Here is a 20,989-nt window from a genome sequence, read left to right as displayed (position 1 = left end):
AATGGCTCAGTTGCCTTTAGCCCACTGGCTGTGGGTGAGATAGGACCTCTGTTGATCTTTTCTGTATCGAACACACAGATTGCAAGTCCAGTGCCACTTTGAGATCTTTGGCAGCAATTAACTATGCAGCTCACACACGATTGAGCCGGCATGATAATGAGTATTCAGAGACGGGTAATGCCTGGGGGGCACTCACCAACCTAAGACAGAGCACCTGTATGGCCTGGGCAGGCGTCTCCATGACGGGTAAGGTGACCTGCTGACGTCCCACGCAACCCAAGTCAGAAGCTCATTTTTTAATAAAAGGGGGACCTGCAGGGCCCTGGCCCCCGTTTTGGGTAACTGTTGCCTTGCTTGCGGACCTTGACCTTGATATCCTCCCAATGCTAATTCCCTGCCAGGTTCCACTCTCCTGAATGCTTAAGGGAAGTTCCTTGTCTGTGTATCCTGAATAGTGTGCATTAACAGCTTAGATGTAAGATTGTAAAACATCAGTAGTGAACTTCTGCCCTCCGGGGTCCTCCCATTGTGCTGTAAGCCTATAATTAAGACCTCCTACCCCCTTCAAGAAATGACATTAGACATTTAAAATTAAATATATATATATATATGTATATATATATATATGTGATTAATATCATGAGTGTAATTTAAAAAATAAATAAATAAATTTTAAAAAAGGCAAAAAAAAAAAGAAATCTCTTTTAGGTGTTTGCTAAGTTAGATATTTGCTAATGGTTGTAGCTCTATAGAGAGGCTTAAATATAAGTTGGGTCTGCTAAGAGAGTCTTTCTAGTGTAAGCTAGTTCTATTAAGAGAGTCTTTCTAATAGTTCTTATCAATATAAGTTTGTAAAATAAATCTATAGATTTTCTTTATGAATATAAGCTTATAAGAGGAATAAATAAGCATATGTTGAATGTGAATTTTGTAAGAAGTGTAAGTGTTGAATGTGAGTCTAAATGTTTAATGCAAGTTTGTAAAATGTAAATATGTATAGTGATAATAGTAAATATGTATATTGATGATAGGTCTGTTAGAGAGTTGTAAATATGTATTGCAGTGTTCAGAATTATGTTGGTATTACTGAACCAGAGCTGGGCAAAAAGCTAAGGGAGTCTTTAAGCTTGATGAAGTTTATCTGATGTGGATTGCATCAAGAGTTTTTAAGAAAGGGCTTGGCAAAGCTAGGGCTGTTATAGACATCTTAAAACCCATTCCAATAAAGATATACCATCTTTATTGGGGGTGTGGCAGCTATGGAGATCGCTGTGGATGTTTGTAAGCTAAGGGGAAACGTGGGCAGAACTGAGATAAGCTCCCCTCCTGACAGAGGCTGAGTACCCAGGAAGACAGATCTCAGTCTACCAAAAGGGGCTTGAGAGGCTCTTTAAAAAATTAAAAGGGGGCCGGGCGGTGGTGGTGCACGCCTTTAATCCCAGCACTCGGGAGGCAGAGGCAGGTGGATCTCTGTGAGTTCGAGGCCAGCCTGGGCTACCAAGTGAGCTCCAGGAAAGGTGCAAAGCTACGCAGAGAAACCCTGTCTGGAAAAACCAATAAATAAATAAATAAATAAATAAATAAATAAATAAATAAATAAATAAATAAATAAATAAATAAATAAAATAAAAAATTAAAAGGGAGCCGGGCAGGAAAGGCGCAAAGCTACTCAGGGAAACCCTGTCTGGAAAAACCAATAAATAAATAAATAAATAAATAAATAAATAAATAAATAAATAAATAAATAAATAAAAATAAAAATAAAAAAATAAAAAACTAAAAAATTAAAAGGGAGCCGGGCAGTGGTGGCGCAGGCCTTTAATCCCAGCACTCGGGAGGCAGAGCCAGGCAGATCTCTGTGAGTTCAAGGCCAGCCTGGGCTACCAAGTGAGTTCCAGGAAAGGCGCAAAGCAGAGAAACCCTGTCTCGAAAAACAAAACAAAAAAAAAAAAAAAAAAAAAAAAAAAAAAAAATTAAAAGGGGCTAGGCCTCTGGATAAGCGAGACAGTTGTTTAGCTTGAACTGTTTAGAGGGCCCACAGGTAATGGGAACGGGACCTGTCCCTAGTGCATGAGCTGGCTTTTTGTAGCCTAGTGCCTATGGTGAGATACTTTGTGCAGCCTTGGTGCAGGGAGGAGAGGCTTGGACTTGCCTCAACTGAATGCACCAGGCTCTGCTGACTCCCCATGGGAGACCTTGCTTTGGAGAGGGTGGGAGTTGGGGTGGGGCGGGATTGGGAGGATGGCTGGGGGGTGGGAGGAGGGAAGACAGGGGAATCTGTGGTTGATAATGTAAAATGAATAGAAAATCTCTTAATAAAAAAAAAAAAAGGAGAAAAAAATTAAGAGAGTGACCTGTGGGAGCTCACAGAAGTTTCCTTGTGAGTTTGCCTGACAGAGCTGCATAAGGGGATGATTTGACCATGGGCAAGGTTGCCAGGTGCTTGGAAGGGTCTGCACTTGGCTGTGCCTGGGGGAAGGTTTTTTGCTCCTCCCCTAGGCATTCCTTTAAAAGTCCTTTGGCAGATACAGCCAGGGCCCGATGGATTAGGATCTAGGCCTCCTGAAGCTATTCTATGTTTCTGTCTGTCTTCTAGCTATATTTCTATCTAATATTTCCTGCTGCTCCTGTTCAAGAATACCCTGGGGATAAGTGAGGGTGGGATGGCTCCCCACACTTCCCAGCATAGTTGGCCTTGTTAATCTCCTTATATATGGGGTCTCAGTATGGATTTCACTATGTAGCTCTGGTTAGCCTGAACTCACTACATAGACACCCTGGCCTCAAACTCACAGAGATATGCCTACTTTCTACCCTGTAAGTGTTGGGCTTAAAGATGTATGCCACCACACCCAGATTTCTTTTATTCTTTCTTTTTTTTAAGATTTATTTATTCTTATTTTATGTGTATAGATGTTTTACCTACATGTATGCCTGTTTACCTGGTGCCTGTGGGGGCTAAAAGAAAGTGTCAAATCCCCTGGAACTGGAATTACAGATTGTGAGCTATCATGTTGGTGTTGGGAACCAAAACTGGGTCTCCTGTAAGAGGAGTCAATGTTCTTAACCACTGAGCCATCTCTCCAGCTCCTTTTTTTGTTTTTAGTGTCATACATAGTAGGAAGTGGGAAGAGGAGGAAAGAACATACATTGAATATCTCCTACCTGTCAAGCACAACATTCTGATTCATTTTATATATTCACAACAATACTGTATGACTGAATATTATTTATATTCATGTTGTAGATGAAAAAAAAACAAAGGTTCAGAGTTTTATAGGGTAATGTAATAAACCAGTATCTGGGATTGAAATACACCTGAACAATACATAACCTGTGTGAAGTATTGTGCAAGGCCTGGCTGCTCATATCTGAGGTACAAGAGTAGAGATTGAGTAATTGGATATTTCAGGAAAGCATTATTTGAGCAGCTTAGCTATTTATTTAGTTGACAGTTTCACTGGACCCAATGGAAGTATGTCTGTACTGGGTAGAAGAGGGAGGCCTTGGAGATGATGATCATGTCCTACACATGAGTGCCATGAATATCTAATCAGCTTCTGTTATTGGCAACATTATGGAATGCAAGGAGAGTTTCTGAAAATTGTTACTTCAATCGAACCATTAATTCACACTGATGTGGTAGTTTGGATTTGAAATGTCCCTTGTAGGCTCACATGTTCAAACACTTGGTCTCCAGCTGTTGCCAACATCTGGAAGTTTGTAGAACCTTTAGGAGGTGGAGCTTTGCTAGAGGAAGTGAGTCATGACAGGCCATGAGGTTCTGCATAGTGGCTCTACTTCCTTTCTGCTGTCTGCTTCCTGAGTGTGGATACAACATGACCAGCAGTCCCGTTGCTTTGACTTACTTTTCATCACTGACTGTGTTCCTTCTTAAATTTATTTTGTAAGCCAAAATAAAACTGCACTCCCTTAAGGTGTTGTTTGCCAAGTATTTATCATAGCAATGAGAGATACATAATATGCAGGATCACTGGGCAAAAAGGAAAATGAATGAGTACATGCTGCCAAGTATTTCTTTTTTAAGTAACAAAATCTTATTTTTATTTTTTTACTGAAATTCAGATATTCCAACAAATTTCTTTACATTTCCTGGACCTTAAAAAAATTGCACACAACTTTTGGACATAATATAACAGAACAGAATGAGAAAGGGTTTTTTTTTTTTAAGATAAAAACATATTTCTTATACTTAACATTTGGTGATTTACATGTGTATTATCTATATACAAATGGTATATCATCAATGATCCATTTTCATAGCACTATGGTATGCTAAATTACACTTGGGTTTTATGGCAAAAACTTATTAAAGACATTTGCATGTGGAGAGGAAGAACATTTCATTTTTTAAAACAACACTTCTAGTGATGTAGGACCCCAGACAGAACCATAATTTACATGGGTTAGAGGAATCTAATACCTTCTGTTTTTAGTGTATATATAGAGATGCCTCCCCTTAAATAAAAATAAATTTTTAAAAAGTTGTGTGTAGTTTGAGGCCAGCCTGGTCTTCAGAGTGAGTTCCAGGATAGCTAGGGCTACACAGAGAAACCCTGTCTTGAAAAATGAAACAAAACAAAAGTTGTGTGTAATTAAATTTAGTAAGTAGGGTATTCTGAATGCATCAGGACAACTACTACTTTTTAAGCAACAAATGGCCCCCAGAAGGACTATAGTTATACTATAGTTATAGAGACTAAGTGTCCCCTTAATACAGCTCCTTATGAAAGCCACACCTCTGTGAACTGGGTTTACTTACTTGAGCACTTGAGTGTACCTGTAATATACTTTTAGCCATTTGAAACATTTGGTTCACGGTGAAAACATGGCTAAAAATATGAATGTGGCCTTGTGCAAGCACAGGAGAAGGCAACCCTGATTGTTTGTTATGCTCCAGCTGATGATCTAGTGACAGATGCTAATTCAACCCTATTCTGAGCCTGTGAGTGAAGACATTCTATATGTGTGTTTTCTGCTCAGGTATATAGTATGGGCCGGCTTCCACTGAGCCCCCTACATGTGCACTTCAGCTTGTGTTTATCCTTAGACAATGGATTACTTCAATATTAAATGTTTCTCTGTTGTTGGATTTAGGCAAGAGATGTTATGAGGGCAATGGTTAGGGGATCCTGGGAGGAAAAGATCCTTTAAAGACAGCTGGTTAGTTGTAACTACTACCAAGTATTGGCTAACCAAAAGGAAAAAACAAGATATGAGAATTTTCAAAATCATTAATAAACAAAAGGTGATTTATTCCTATCAAGTTCCTTTGACATGTATAAGTATATAGTTATTTTCTTCTAAGGCTATAAAGTTTTTATTTATTTTGTTAGTACCACTTACTACCATTTAGAAGTAGATTTAATGGAATAATTTCTTTTATCAAAACAAAAATGAGTATATGTCAGTAAAGGAAATAAAGGATATGGATTTCTAATGACATATGGAATGAAGAAATAGAAAACTCATATTTTAGATATCTATTTATAAAGTATATTAAATTCCTATGCATATACTAGGGGGGATTAGAAAAAGTGTTTATTTGACAGCAGTCTATTACATGAGAGAGCATTCAAGTGAAAATAAACTTTCTATATTGTTCAGAGTTCCTTGATGATGTTTCATCAATGACAGGGAAATCTATGTTGTTTGGGAACCTATGATGTAATGGTGTACTTCCTATGATTCACAGTTTTGATGGAGTGGTAGCACATGGCAGAAACATTTCCTTGGTGACAACTCGTACAGACAGATTAAATTGAACACACACTTGGTAAGAAGGTTGAAGGGTTACACTCTTAATAACCAAGTGGTGTAATTAATTGCACAGTGAAATGAGTGGACAGTAGCGATGAGGAACCAAGGATCAGAGGCAATTCTCAATAAATGACATTTGATCAGCCTCTTGGCTACTGAGACAGGAATAATCTAGAACTAACTGCCCCTTTGTTTCTTTTAATATTATTGAAAGATTAAAGCTTTTTTTGTTTTCGGTTTGATTTAAAAAGGACAGTTTATAAACCTCAGTACATATATATTTTACACATTAATTCTAGCACGTTTGTATTCTTCTTTCTTAAACTATTTCCTGAATATGATTTTAATGAATGCTATCTGATCTTATTTAATGACAGTTTCCAATGAGCTGGTGTTTAATCCGTGATCATAGCTCCTTCCAGAAAATCACTTGCAGCTCTGCAGATCTAGAATCAGAAGGTGCTTTGACGAGTGGATGTTTCACTTTTGTGCATATTCGTCTCTGGACTCTGATCTCTCCCAAGTGTCTTCCTTCTTGATGTTGATGTACAAAGCTGTTTGTTTAGCTGTTATTTGACTTGTTTTGTGCTCATTCTAGAGAATATTGGCTTAGCAGAACTGTAAAGAGGAGGGGCAGGAGAGAGAGAAAGGGATGGGGAAAGAGAAAAAAATACATCATTTTCTGATAGCAAGATTTTCACATATTCATCATGGGACAATAATACCACAACTGGGCCTAGGTAGAGGGCTTCCTTAGCATGCACAGGCATGGTGATGCATGCTTGTCGTTCTAGCACTTAGGCAGTGGAGGGAAGAAGCTCTGAAATTCAAGCTCATCTTTAGGTTCATAGTAAGTTTGAGGCCAGCCTTTGCTGCATGAAGCCATGTCTCAAAAACAAAATACCCTTCTCATGCCAATATACCACTCAAATGCACTTTGGATTTACTACCAAAGACTTTGTGCAATCTGTTCCATTATATACACAGTACATTATTCTCAACAGGGGGCTTCATAAAATCCAAATATCCATCTGAGTTGAGACTGTAGGCTGCTTCAAAGAAGTGGGGAAGAACACAGAGCTATCCCAAGCATCACTATCTTGCCTGGCATAGGAAAGGTTTTCTATGTTTCAGTTGTTTTCCTTTTCTTTCTGTTTTATTTATTCTACATGATGCTGTGACATGTGCAAAAAATGACTATATCACTCACAAATCCAATCACCTTTAAATACCAACTGTTTTGTTCTCATGTTTCTTTATATTTCTTATGCAAATGTGCTCTTATTTTATAAGGTTGGAATCACAGTACAGATGACACTGTTTAACATTTTTCACATTACATTAAACAGTCTATATCATTATATCAGCTTCTAATGGCTGTATAAGATTTCATTCTACCTTTTTTCAAAAGATGCTTGCTACCAGGCCCGACAACTTTATAATTTATTTATTTTTTATTTTTATGTACATTGGTGGTTTGCCTGCATGTGTTCCTGTATTCGGGTATCCCCTGGAGCAGGAGTTATAGACAGTGGTGAGCTGCCATGTGGGTGCTGCAAATAGAACCTGGGTCCTCTGAAGGTCAGACAGTACTCTTAACCACTGAGCCATCTCTCCGGTCCCCTGCCATTCTACTTTCCTTTCTCTACAATCTTGTTCAACATTCCATTCTCCACTATTCCACTATTTTCAGATCTCCAGGCAGATTTTGATTTCTTTCATCTTAGGGGATGATGTTTGTTGAGATCACAGGGTCTCACTATGTAGTCCAGACTGGTCTCAAACTCATGATCATTTTGCTTCAGCTTTCTGAGTTCTGGAATTTCAGATGGTCTCCTGCACAACAAGCTGGCATAGATTTTTATTTGTTTGTTATTATAAACAATGGACCTTTTTGCATCTAGAAATCTTTGTTCTTTAGGAAAGAGTCTTAGGGAGTGGATGCTGTTCACTTTCTCCAATAAATTGAAGACTATACTTGTGTTGCCATAACTAGACCCTCAGTTGTATGGTCAGCTCTTTGCTTGGGTTGATTATCATAGACTTTGGCTCAAAGATACTGTGTAGAATGGGGGTTTGGGTCTGTGGACTAACTGGCTGTGGTGTGTCAAAGACCACAACCTGCTCGGTGTTGCAGCACAGTACTTAGAAATGCTGCTGAAAGATTCTGCTGTTATCTGCAGGGCTTCCTCCCTCAACTTCTGCCACCCTTAAGACATCTTGGTCACATTATGATCTTAATGAACTTGTCTCAGCAAGACAATTTGGTAACTTTAATGTACCCAGAGCACAGATTATAATTGAAATATGTTCATGTTATAATGATGACAATTTTGTGAGACTGAGTCATGGTGGCAGAAATCTTACAGAAAGGAATGCTATCTTTAGAAAGCATTAAAATTATACAGGGAATGGTGGTTTTTATACAGTGCTGTACACGGTCCTGAACTTCAAATGCCCTGCTGTGCCACCTTGAGCAGAGCCCAGAGCCTAGGTTTGTGGGTCCAGGGTTCTACTAGGTTTGGATACCTTACTCTAAAGATCTTATTATTTAAAGTCTACATAGATGAATGCCTAAGTTTTCCAGTTGGATTATGTCAAGTGCTAGCCAAGGATGGGAGAAAAGGAAACATAGGAAGTGCAATATGGAAATGGGTGTTTAAAAGAGGGTGGTGGGGGCTTGAGAAATGGCTCAGGGGTTAAGAACACTGGCTACTCTTCCAGAGGACCAGGGTTTGATTCTCAGCACCCACATGGCAGTGGGTAACCATCTGTAACTCTAGTCCCAGGGGACCTGATTCTCTCTTCTGGCCTCCATGGGCACCTGATATGAACGTGAGGTACAGACATATATGCAGGCAAAAGTAACCATATACATAAAATAAAAAATGTTGTTGGGCAGCGCATGCTTTGAATCTCAACACTTGGGAGGAGAGGCAGGTGATTCTTTGGATTTGGGGCCAGCCTGGTCTACAGAGTGAGTTCCAGGACAGCCAGGGCTACACAGAGAAACCCTGTCTCAATAACAAAAGCAAGCAAACAAGCAATAAACAAAAACAAAAAGAAAAAGGAAAAAGTTTAAAAAGCAGTTAGCCACATGGAGGAAATGATAGCACACCAAAGTGCTGGAAGTTCTGCTTGTGTGTGATGAAGAGCTAGAAGATTCACAGCCGCCCCCCCCCCTTTTGATGGTCATAAAGACACCAACCACTATAGAGAATCATGCTTTCCTCTGAGTCATTTGTGAATAACTATGAACTAGATACCATTTGTTTCTTTTCCTTTAGCTCTAAGCTGCTGAGATTGGCTTTATGTTTACAGCATCATGGCATGAAGCAAAAATATGAGGTTATCAGGGAGGAAGTGGGCTGGATAAGGTCCAATCTCAGTGGACTGGAAGAAATGGGTGTTGGAAAGGATTTTGATCATCCCTCAGAGCAGTATGCTCATACCCAGAAGAGAAGGAAGCTATCTGCAGGGTAGGTGTCTCTTTGTGAAGATCCTGAGCCTTTTTGTGGGAACAGACACTTGTGGTTAATCTCATAAGAGCCACATAGCCATCTCCTCACTATCTGGGCCCACATCCTAGTGCCTAGCTAGGACAGATTACTGGTCAATTAGTCTTTGGTCTCCTTTTTCTTGGCTCACCTATGGCTTTCACTTGGCTAAATCTCTTACTGGTTCATTATCAACCACTCAAGTTTTATTCTCCTAAATGGTCTGGTTTGTTTTTGTTTGTTTGTTTTTTCCTTTACTTTGATGAACACTGGGTCTCCTCACCTAGAGTATCAAGGAGCTGAGGAATGAATGGGAAAATTATGGCAGGAGGCCAATGAGTTGGGTTTCTATCAGGACAAAGCAAGTTCAGTGCCTAAATTTCAAATGTATTCTGTATTCTGAGGTTGACTCATGTCAGTCAGGGTAGGATGTCCTCACATTTTGTATATCAGGTGTTCTACTTGCCCATCCTTGGTCCTGGCCCTGCATTTCCATGCAGGTTGCTCATTATAAGGTTTCCTGAGCATGTTTGCCTGAGTCTGAATTACTTATGCCTTGTATTTTTTCTTTCTAGTGCACGACACCACTATGCAATGACAACCTCAGGGCATGTGAGAGTTCTGTAGATCACTCAGCTGAAAATAACCAGAGTATTGGCTCCAATGGGGCTCAGAACACAAACAAAAGCCACTTCGCTTGGGAAGTGATATTAGAATGTTATTACTCTTGCTCACACCAAGTACACAGTGGGGCATTCCCACCTGAAAACCTGACAAGGGCTAGCTCTTCACATAGGTTTGTGAAGGGTGTAGGCAGAAGGGAATAATAAAAGGCAAGGCTTTCCTCTCCTCTTGTGACCGACCATTCCTCCTCCTGTTGTAAGCTTATGAGCTACCAGGGCAGTCTGCAGAACTAACTGGGAACCTCAATATGGCCACACTGTAATCACTGCCTTGTAAAACATTCTGCTCTTTTCAAAGTTTTGCTAACATTTTTCATGCACCATGGATATCACTTACTATGGAGGTAATTTAAAAGATGTCACACTCTCCCAAATTTGTACTGAGCAGGGCTGAATAAATAAGTCATTTAATGCTGCTTTAGATCTTTGTTCTGTCGGGTTTGACCTTGTAACATGTCATGGGCTCTGAGTTGCCCATGTTCCACTGTCAAGGGGCTCTTTGCAAATTCTTTCTGAGGCTGTCATTTGAATCACTGCTCATGAGAGTAGCATGTATAATAGCCTCACTGTCCAGGCCATCTAAACAGTACTTTGTTAACTTTTCTACATGTTTATGAATGCCGAAAGGTCTCCCCCAGTTGGTTCTTGCTGACAGTTCCTATCTAACCTATATAATTAGGGTCTGGAGCTGCCTCAGTCAGGACAGCTAGGGGGGGGGGGGGCGGGTCCTCTGAGTAGTGAGGGAGGCCAGGCTTTTTGGGACAATGGCTAATGAATCCCAATTGTGAAAATGAGTAAGGGGGGCAGATTCCAGCCTGCTTTTTCTCATCAACAAGTTTTGCCATTTTCTCCTGCTCTAGTGTCTGGAACTATGTCTGCTTCTGACAGGGACCTGTGAGTCCCTTTATCTCTAGAAGGTGGATTACAGTCCCTCATGATCAGTTACAAACTGTCATGTTTTCTCTTTTTCCATTAGCAGAATTTGATCTCTCTGTCAAGGTCTTCTGTGTTCCAATCCCCCAGTTCCAAGCCAGCCAGTCTGATCTTTAAGTGCTTGCTGAACAAATGGAGGAAAGTAGAAATAGAAGAATCCTTCCATCATTAACAGCCCATTCACTCAATGCTTCTTATGCCTCAATATGCATGAGACTCACCTGGGTATCCTGTAAAAGTGTGAAGATTTTGACTTGGTATTTCTGGAGCAGGCCTGAGACCTTGTATTGCTAATCTCCCAGGTGTAGCTGATGCTGGTGGTCAAGTACCAGGCTCTGAGACATGAGGCATTAGACTTAACTCTGCATGGCAGAATGGTCTACACATCTTTGAATTCTCAGCCTAAAAAGGTGCTTGATATAACTCAAAATGTATTTGTTGAGGTGGCACACGCCACCTGTAAACCTCTGGAAGCAGGGGCAGGAAGATTTCTGTGTTGGAGGCCAGCCTGGTCTACATGTGAGTTCCAGGCCAGCCAAGGCCACATAATGAGAACCTGTCTCTAAACAAACAAGCAAGCAAGCAAGCAAGCAAGCAAACAAACAAAACCAAAACCAAACAACAACAAAAAACCTCCAAACCAAAAAAGGTATTTTTGAAAATGCACAGGAATCTACAACAATCTGGTGATGAAAACCTTCATCAACTGGTAGAAGCCTGCTGCTTCAGAACTTCTGGAACTTATAATTCCTTTAATTCCCTCCACATCTACTAATGTCCTGAGCCAAGGGAACAAAATGGGTGGGGTGCTCTCTCATCCTGGGTCTACATGGGAAGATTTTTCCCCATCTTTTTTTAACACTAACTTTTCCCCAGTGTATATAGACAGGCATTGAAGAAATGGGCTAAAAGTATATGCCTTGAGATAGTCCTATGACATTTCTTTCTTCCCATAGCTTTATTTTTTTAATTAAAAAATATTGCATTCATTTGTTTTCAAGGCTGTGGGTCAGTGCATGCCATGGCATGTATGTGTAGGTCAGAGGGCAGCTTGTGGGAGCTGATTCTCTCCTTCCCCATGTGAGTTCTGGGGGTTGAAACTCCAGCTGGAACTCCACCTTGGAGTTAAGAGCCTTATTTACCGAGCATCTTACCAGTCCCATCTTCTCTGTACAAATCTGCACTCTTCCTGGCCCTCTTCCTTGTCACATTTCTTTGTCTCCTAATTCTCAATCTGATGTACTGAAGTTAGCACAAGCATAATGTGTGCTAAAATGACCTTCTGGCCACTGTGCAAGCACTTTGCTGGGAAGGGGTGAGTCTGGGTTACAATGGGCTGGTCTGTAAATGTGTGACAATTAGACTTGGGTGCCAGGCACAACGTTTGCTCACATGATCTTTCTCACCAAGTAACTCATGAGAAGGGGTTAACTCATGAAGCTCTTTCTCTTTTTTTCCTTATCCACATTAGGGAAATCTGTAAAATCTATTAAAGTGAGAAGACAGGCCCACTTACTTGGTAGACCTTCCCTTTGCATACCGAGTGGATTTGTTACTGATATGTGAGTCTAGATGATATCCTCTGTCCAGGCCGAAAGGCTCTCCCTACAAGGCCCACAAGAAAGGCCTAAAGCAGGGTGAGACTATAGAGTTCTTGGCTTTCAGTATGTGTTCAGGTGACTTAATGTGCCCACCTATGTCTACATCAGGCAGCATTAGGCACCCACTTGCTATCTTTGTAAGCCCTTTGCCTTCCCATCTGGTGATCTAAACCACAAACACTTCACCATGTCTGTGGCCATCCTTCAGAAATATAAGTGAACCAAACTCAATTGGGTGTTACCACACATGGAGTTCAAATCTGAATTGGATTTTCTTATAATAAACCCATCTCTGTTGCCATTGAATAGTCAGCCTCACATACCTCCTCTGTACTTCCTTCCTTTTCAAGGCTACTGGTTTTCTCTACTGCTCAAACTATTCTTCTGGTCTGTGGGTTTTTGTTATAGCTCTCCTTTCATCTTCTTCTCACCCCAAATGTGACAGACAGACAGACAGACAGACAGACAGACACACACACACACACACACACACACACACACACTTTGTTTCTTTTTGCAAACGGTTCTAATAGTAGCTGGTTGACCTTCTTTGAGACTGTCTCCTGCTTGTCTTAGAGGCAAGCAGTTTAGTGGTTTAGTGTTTCCAAGCTGGATGATTTCCCTCCTTTTCATGCTGCCTTCCTTTCAGTTACAAAATAACCTTCTGTCATGAAGACAGGAGTGGCTTGTTTTGGGTATAAAAGCAATTAACTAATACAGTGATTGGGTAAATTTAGGAAGCAATACATGGTGTAGTCATGTATCTTACTTTAGAACTGACTATTGTCTATCTTGAGAACTTGAATATAATTGGTTGTATCAGTTTGACTATATAAAGAAAATATTTCATCAATTAAAAATGGGGAACAGAAGCCAGGCAGTGGTGGCACATGCCTTTAATCTCAGCACTTGGGAGGCAGAGGCAGGTGGATCTCTATGAGTTTGAGGCCAGCCTGGTCTACAAATCCAGTTCCAGGACAGCCAGGACTACGCAGTGAAACCCTGTCTCCAAAAACCAAAAATAAAAAGGAGGGGCACAGATTTAAAGAGAGAATTCTCAATGGAGGAAATTCAAAATGGCTGAGAAACACTTAAAGAAATACTCAACATCCTTAGTCATCAGGGAAATACAAGTCAAAACTACTTTGAGATCCCATCTTACATCTGTCAGAATGGCTAGAATCAAAAACACAAGTGACAGCTCATGCTGGCAAGGATGTAGGGCAAAGGGAACACTCCTCCACTGCTGGTCTGAGTACAAACTTGTACATCCACTATGGAAATAAATATGGCAGTTTTTCAGTAAGTTGGGAATTGATTTACCTCAGGATCCAGCTATACCACTCCTGGGCATATACCCAAAGGATGCTCCATCCTACCACAAGGACACTTGCTTATCTATGTTCATAGCAGCTTTATTCATAATAGTCAAGAATTGGAAACAGCCTAAATGTTCCTCAACTGAAGAATAGTTAAAGAAAATGTGGTGCATTTACACAATGCAATATTACTCAGCTGTTAAGAATGACATCATGAAATTTGTTGGCAAATGGTTGGAACTAGAAAATATAATCTTGAGTGAGGTGATCCAAACCCAGAAAGACAAACATGGTATGTACTCACTTGTAAATAGATATTAGTTGTAAAGTAAAGAATAATCATGCTACAATCCACAGACCCAGAGAGGCTAAGTAACAAGGAGGGATAAAGGGGGAGTGGTGGTGCATGAATTTCCCTAGGAAGGGGAAATACAGTAGATTTTGTGGGTGGACTGGGGGTCAGTGGGGATGGGAACAACAGGGATCAGGTGGGGGTGGGGGTGGAAGGGACAGAGAAGAGCATTGGGAGAGATGACTGGAATTGCGGGGCATTTTGGGGGTCATGTTAAAACATAGTGCCATGGAAACTCCCTGGAATCTACAAGAGTGACCCTAGTAAAGACTCCTAGTAATGTGGGGTACAGAGCCTGAACTAGCCACCTTCTGTAACCAGGCAAGGCTTCCAGTGGAGGGATCAGGAGACCAATCCAGTCACAAAGCCTTCGACCTTCAATTTGTCCTGCCTGCAAGATGTGTTCCGGTAAAGGTGGTGTAGAACTTGTGGGAGTGGCCAACCAATGGGTGGCCAACTTGCCACTATGCCAAGGATGGAGCCCAGGCCCAACACTGCCTGAAAGGCCAGGAATCACAGGCTGGACAGCCCAGAGACCTAGGATAGAACCAAACATGACAGGCACACACAAAAAAAGTTAATGAAATGATTCCTAATGATGCTCTGCTGTACTTGTAGACTGGAATCTAGCACAAGAGAGGCTTCATCCAGCAACTGATGGGAGCAGAGACCCACAGCCAAACACTAGGCATAGTTTGGGGATTCCTGTTGAAGTAGAGGATGAAGGATTGTAGGAGCCAGAGGGACCAAGGACATCACAAGAAAATGGCCTACAGAATCAGCTAACCAGGGCTCATAAGGGTTCACAGAGACTGAAACAGCAATCACAGAACCTATATGGGTCTGAGCTATGTCCCCTACATATAAGGCATATCATATGGTTGTGTAGCTTGGTGTTCTTGTGGGACTCCCAACATTGAGAGTGGAGGGTGTCTCTGACTCTTTAGCCTGCTCTTGGGACCCTTATTCTCTTACTGGATTGCTTCATCCAGCCCTGATATGAGGGTTTATGCTTAGTCTTATTGTAACTTGCTATGCTATGTTTGATTGATATTTTTTGAAGGGAAACAAAGGAGGAGTGGATCTGGGGGAGAGGGTAGGTAGTGAGGAGGGACTAGGAGGAAAGGAGGGAGAAGAAACTGCAGTTGGGATGTAATATATGAGAGAATAAATAAGAAAATGAAAAATAAAAATAAAAGAAATTCTCAGAGAGCTATAGAATCAGTTTTACTAGTAATCAGATGACTAAGAATTACCCATAAAAAACAAATGATGTTCTCCCCTTTCCATTTCAACTATTCTACTAGCTTCAGGGATATTGTGGTACGATATGGCTCTTCAAAACTATGCTCATATATGCAGGAGCTGTTACATAGATGGGGCTGGGTTCTATTTGTGTAGGTGTATGTATATACATATGTACATACATATACATGAAACAATATTGATCAGAGAAAAAGACCTGGGAGAAGGTGATGGGAGGAGTGTGAGGGAATGTCTCTGAAGGGGGCTGGAAGGGAGGAAAGGGAGCTGAAAGTCATCTCTAATTCTATTTGAATAAAAATATTAAAAAACCTCACATTCATTCCTCCAGGAAGCTGGATAATTTCTCAATTCACAGAACTGTGGTCTTGAACAAGTCTAAGTGGGCAGAGAGTTCAGAATCATAAGGCTTTATGTGCCTTTATTATCACAAATTTAATTAATAGTCTTGGTCATAATTGCCCATATGAGTCTTTGCTGTAATGAAATAAGACTTTAAAGTATGATGTTCCCCTCTAGAACAAAGAAAGTGGACTGCAGAGTCTAGAAGGCAAATTATAATCAAGATCTAGTGAAACCTACCACCTGGGCCCCTCTAGCAACATAACCAAGAATGAAGGCATTTAGTAGCTGTGTAATCTATCTCTATCTAGCTACAATGGTTAGCCACAAATGATGGAGCAAAGGCAGCCCGAGATGGGCTAACCCACAGAGGTTTGGGATTTTCTAAAATACAAATGTGACAGATTGTTCTTCAGCTTGAAACTCTCTAGAAGCAACACTTTGCTCCTGGTTAGTCCAATCGCTTAGCACAGTCTCTTGTAGCCATGCTAACTTCACTATGACAACCTTCTTCTCAGGTCCCCACCTCATCATGTCCTAATTTAGACTCTGTTGCCTTCTGTTGGGAATGTAGGGTAATATTACATATGATTCAACTCCCCAAATTGTTTCCTGGACTGCTCCCTTCCCTTTCCAGGGTTCCAGTCTTCTTGACAGCGGGTGCCGGGGCAGCACAAATGATGTTGGATATACCTGTATCCCCAGCATGTGGTAGGCAGATGCCTAGACGAGATTACCAGATGAAAAGCTGAGAGTAGAATCCAGCTCCTCTAAACAGTGCTCTCCAGTGCATCTTTTCATTCCATTTAAGAGCTTTTAAAAGCACGTATTTGAGGAATCCAGCTCTGTGTATAAAACAGACCTGAGGGTGACCACTCCAGCTAAGGGGTAGAGCTCTACCTTCCCAGCCTTGCCCTCCTTCCCATTGCATTGCTGCTGCTAAGGGATGAGGGAATTATTTTAGGAACTACTATATAGCCCCATGCTGTGCCTTCTGTACAGGTTCACAGGCTTCTCCGTTAGCGAGTGCTCTCACACTGACTCAGGGCACTGGAAACCTGTGGAGAAGTAGCAGAACCAACTGTTAGTAGAGGATAAGGCAAGCTGGATTGGGGATGTATGATTAGGGCTTCAGAGAGACTCTATCCTGAGGGTAGTGCAGGCTGGCATGCAGCTTGCCAAGTCTTGAGTCTCCAGCATGGCAAAACAAACTCAAACAAAAACTAAAAGCAAATGGGATATAGCAGAATCGTCCAGAAACCAGGCAGGGATGACTCAAACTTGATCCTGAATGTTTTTGTAAGTTAGCTATCGAAAACACATAGCTATACTGAAATTTTTGGAAAGTTTCTTTAATGATGATCATAAAAAAAAAAGCCTTGGTCTTAGGGAACTCTTCTCATAAACTAGACTCATAGCTAAGGAAGTGCTTTTCTAATTGTGGCCCCTGTACCTTCTTAGCTCTTAGTTACATGAGTACTTGTGACTATGCAGATCTCAGACTCCCACCTCAGCCTACTAGATCAACAGCAAACACTCTGAGAATGCTCATTCAAGTTCAATATTTAGAGTGCCTGAGTTTAGAAAATTTGATGGGGATTTGGATCTTGGGTTGTCTGTGGTGTTTCGCTTAGCACAGCTTCTGTTTTTCATTTGGAAAATGAACATGGCACCTATCTCTTACAGTGCTTTGAGGAGTCAAGTTAGCATTTAAATATTTTCTGGTAAAAAGAGAAGGGAAGGAACAAAATAGTGTGGAATTGACAACATTTGTATCCCTGGAAAGTCTTTATTTTAATAAATGACAAAGAAATCTTTTGAGTTTTTCAGGATTATTTGAAATGAAGCACCTAAAAATAACTCTCGAGGGCTTTGTAGGATGATGTCCCAGGGATAGGGACACACTACCTGTGGAAAGCCTCTGCCTGGAAGGTAGAGTCAGATGCCAACACATTTTACTTCAGGGGGGAAGTGTTTAGTTTCACTTTTTTTGAGACAGGGTCTCACTATGAACCCAAGGATGGCCTGGAACTTGTGATCCTCGTGCCTCAGCTTACCAAGTTTTAGAATTCCAGGTGTGAATGACCGTATCTGGCTTGTTTTCTGTTTTATGGGTATAGTCAGGTCAGTCTCAGTTTAGAAATCAGGGAGATCCCTGTTGCCTTAAGATCTTTGGCTGAGACTAAGGTTTCTCTGGGAGGATGCTTGCTATCTTTGCTAAGCACTGGTCCAGAGCCAGATAGCTATGTTATTGAATGTTATGACATTCAATCTCTATAAACAATTTCAAGGTAGCAAGTTGCTGTGGGATGTCTTTCTGTATGCTGTGAATATGTGTTGCTCTGATTGGTTGATAAATAAAGCTGCATTGGTCTATGGCAAAGCAGCTTAGAGGCAGATGGGAAATCCAAGTAGATATATGGAGAGAAGAAAGGATAGGGTACAGAAACTCCAGCCACCATGGAAGGAGCAGCAAGATGCCAGCAGACCAGTAATGCCAGGGCCAGGTGACAACTTATAGGTTAATAAAAATGGGTTAAGTTATAAGAGCTTCTTGCGGGCTGCAAGAATACATCATAGAGATTCAGCTGTGTATTAAAGCTGAACTTTGACTGGCCAAGGGTCTGTCAAATGGGAAAACCATTTATTATGAATATTTGGTGTTACCCAGACTTTAATATTTCAGCTGTCTTCTGCTATGGAATTCTTGTGTGCCCTGACCAATTGGTAAACAGTTCAGCTCCCCAGACCTGCTGAACCTACTAAGTTACTAACTGTCCTGCTGAGCTTAGGAGACAAACTGGCCAAAGCCCACCAGCTTTGTTTCCTGTGCTGATGAAGCTCAGACCATCCCCTCAGCTTGAGGAGGCCTAGTGGTTCTCCAGAGCAATTGACAAAAGAGGTTTTTACATATCAAGGTGGGAAGTAAAACAACATTCCCGAGGAGGAAGGGGGGGCCCAGGGACAGAGAACAGCACCGGGGGGGGGGGGGGGGGACGGACACGATGGACAGACGGACGAGAGAGGATGAGAGAGGTTCCGTAAAGGGTAAGCAGACCTTGGGTAGAGTTTTCTGAGTGCCAGGAGTGGAGAGCAGCATAGATGGAGAAAGAGGATATAGAGGACAAAGTTGAGGCTGAAAGCATAGGAGTTTAGTTGTTAGCAGGACTATGAGCTAGGGAACTGGACGGAACTGCAGTTATGGAGACAGGATTTCATCCCAGAGAAATAAAGGGATATAGAGCCTGGTATGTCTAGAGTAATTCCTGCCTTGAATGCCTGGTGGAGCTATAGCTAAATTGATAGAATTTTGTCTTAGAGGAATAAAGTTAACAGACATAAGAACATAGTGCATGTAGATTTTTTTTTTCCCCAAATATCCCACGCTGGACATAGCAAAGTCCCTTTGGACCCTGGGGAATCGATAAGAGCTAGCTAGGAAGAAGCCTGCCATAGGCCATGCAATTGCTAATTAATTTTAAGCCTGTGAATGATAAGTGGCTTCGGGGCTGGGAGGGACTGAAAAAACCTTCCAGCTACGGCAAGTGATATAATTAATTTCATTTCATTTATTATTATTTATTTATCTATTATTTTTTGTGGTGCTGGGAACTGAGCACAGTGTTTTCTCCTAGGCAAGAGCTCTAGCATCATGTTATGTGCCTGGTCCTAGCAATCCCATTTTATTAATGAGAAAAGCATTTGAGGCTTAAAAAGCCAAGGAATAGCTATACCACTGTAAGGACAACAAAGAGACAGGTCAGACAAGCTCTGAATTTGCTGTGTTCTTGAGCTTTTCAATGTGATTTCACTCCAGATGAGGTGACCTTTCCCACACTCATCCAGTCTCCTTTAAACACATGAAGACTAGGCTTCTAATTTGTACTGTCAGCTTGAAGTCTAATGAATAATATTCGATAAATTAAAAAAAAACTGGAGATAATTCTCATAAAAACATAATACAGTTGTAAACACAAGATTGTTTACTTATCACAGCCAAAAAAATTGAAAATAACTTTAATAGCTCAAAGAAGAAATTGGTTAAATAAGCTGTGGGGGTTTTATACATATATCTGTATAAAATGTGGAAGTTAGTATCTGATGGCACAGGAGTCTGAGGCAGGAGATCAGGCCAGTGTGGTCTATGTGGCAAGATCTACTTCAAAATATTAAGTAAAATTAGAGTTTGTAGGACTGTGATTATAGCTCAATGGCCAGCAGTGATGTACAAGGTCCTGGGTTCAATTCCCAGAACCGCAATATATATATATATTTTTTAAAAGATTGATTTATTGATTATGTATAGTGTTCTGCCTGCATGTACTCCTGCAGGCCAGAAGAGGGCACCAGATCTCATTGTAGATGGTTGTGAGCCACCATGTGGTTGCTGGGAATTGAACTCGGGACCTCTGGAAGAGCAGTCAGTGTTCTCAACCTTTGAGCCACCTCTTCAGCCCGAACCGCAATATTTTAAAATAAGTAAAAATAAAATAAAGTGACATTCATGACATTAAATAAGAAAAAGAAGAATATGAAATAGCATGTATGTAATCCTGCTTTGGAAAATCAAATACATTTGTAGTCATATATACATTAGAAGGTAAAAATGTTATATCCTATAATATATAGGCAGTTGAACTGTGAGAAATTATCCCCCCCCCACTCTGAGTATGTGTTACTTTTATAACCAGGAAAAAGTGTACCATTGCCACTCAGAATTTCAGAATTCTGTGCCTTGGAAAAAAAACAGAAAATAGAATGAAACATCCAGTATCTTCAGAGTCTTCATGGGTTTGGGTCTGATTCCCAAGCAAGTGATTAAAATGATTAGGAATCACTCTGAAAACTGGGCATCACTAAAGGCCAGCCTTGTGTGTGGTGATGTGTCAATAGACTGTTCAGGCTTCTTGTGTGTGTGTGTGTGTGTGTGTGTTGGTGATTGAACCTGAGTGTGCTCTATCATGGACACATACTCCTTGCCTTTCTATACATTCTTGGTGAATGAATGTTGTACACTGAAAGGAAAACCTGTGATCTACATGCCAAGTGTTGTAAAAGGAGAACACTTTGATAAGGACAGGAAACAGTTACAACAGTAAAGGCATGGCCCACTTTCTTTTTCTTATGATTCCCTGCAGAATTAATATGTTCAAAGTAACTAGATGAGGCAGAACAAAGTGGGATTGATGTCACTGTTAGAGCTGTTCCTACAGACATG

General features: G+C 40.9%; 1 protein-coding gene across 2 annotated transcripts in view; it reads right to left on the bottom strand.

Annotated features, from left to right (window-relative positions):
* Positions 1 to 3,947: 3,947 nt before the first annotated feature.
* Positions 3,948 to 20,989, bottom strand: part of Lhfpl3 (LHFPL tetraspan subfamily member 3) — a 568,397-nt gene continuing 551,355 nt past the window's right edge. Inside the window, exon 4 of one of the 2 annotated variants that reach the window (XM_016008807.3) lies at positions 3,948 to 6,399. Coding sequence is in view for 1 of the 2 variants with exons in the window: in XM_016008806.3 (XP_015864292.1) it covers positions 6,371 to 6,399 (29 nt within the window). In the remaining variant the exon portion in view is untranslated. The remainder of the gene's footprint in view (positions 6,400 to 20,989) is intronic. The other variant, XM_016008806.3, reaches the window with a different exon arrangement.

This window comes from Peromyscus maniculatus, chromosome 3, assembly GCF_049852395.1.
Source record: "Peromyscus maniculatus bairdii isolate BWxNUB_F1_BW_parent chromosome 3, HU_Pman_BW_mat_3.1, whole genome shotgun sequence".
NCBI classification, from domain to species: domain Eukaryota; kingdom Metazoa; phylum Chordata; class Mammalia; order Rodentia; family Cricetidae; genus Peromyscus; species Peromyscus maniculatus.
Note: the sequence above shows the minus strand (reverse complement) of the source record. Positions and strands in the feature narration are given on the sequence as shown.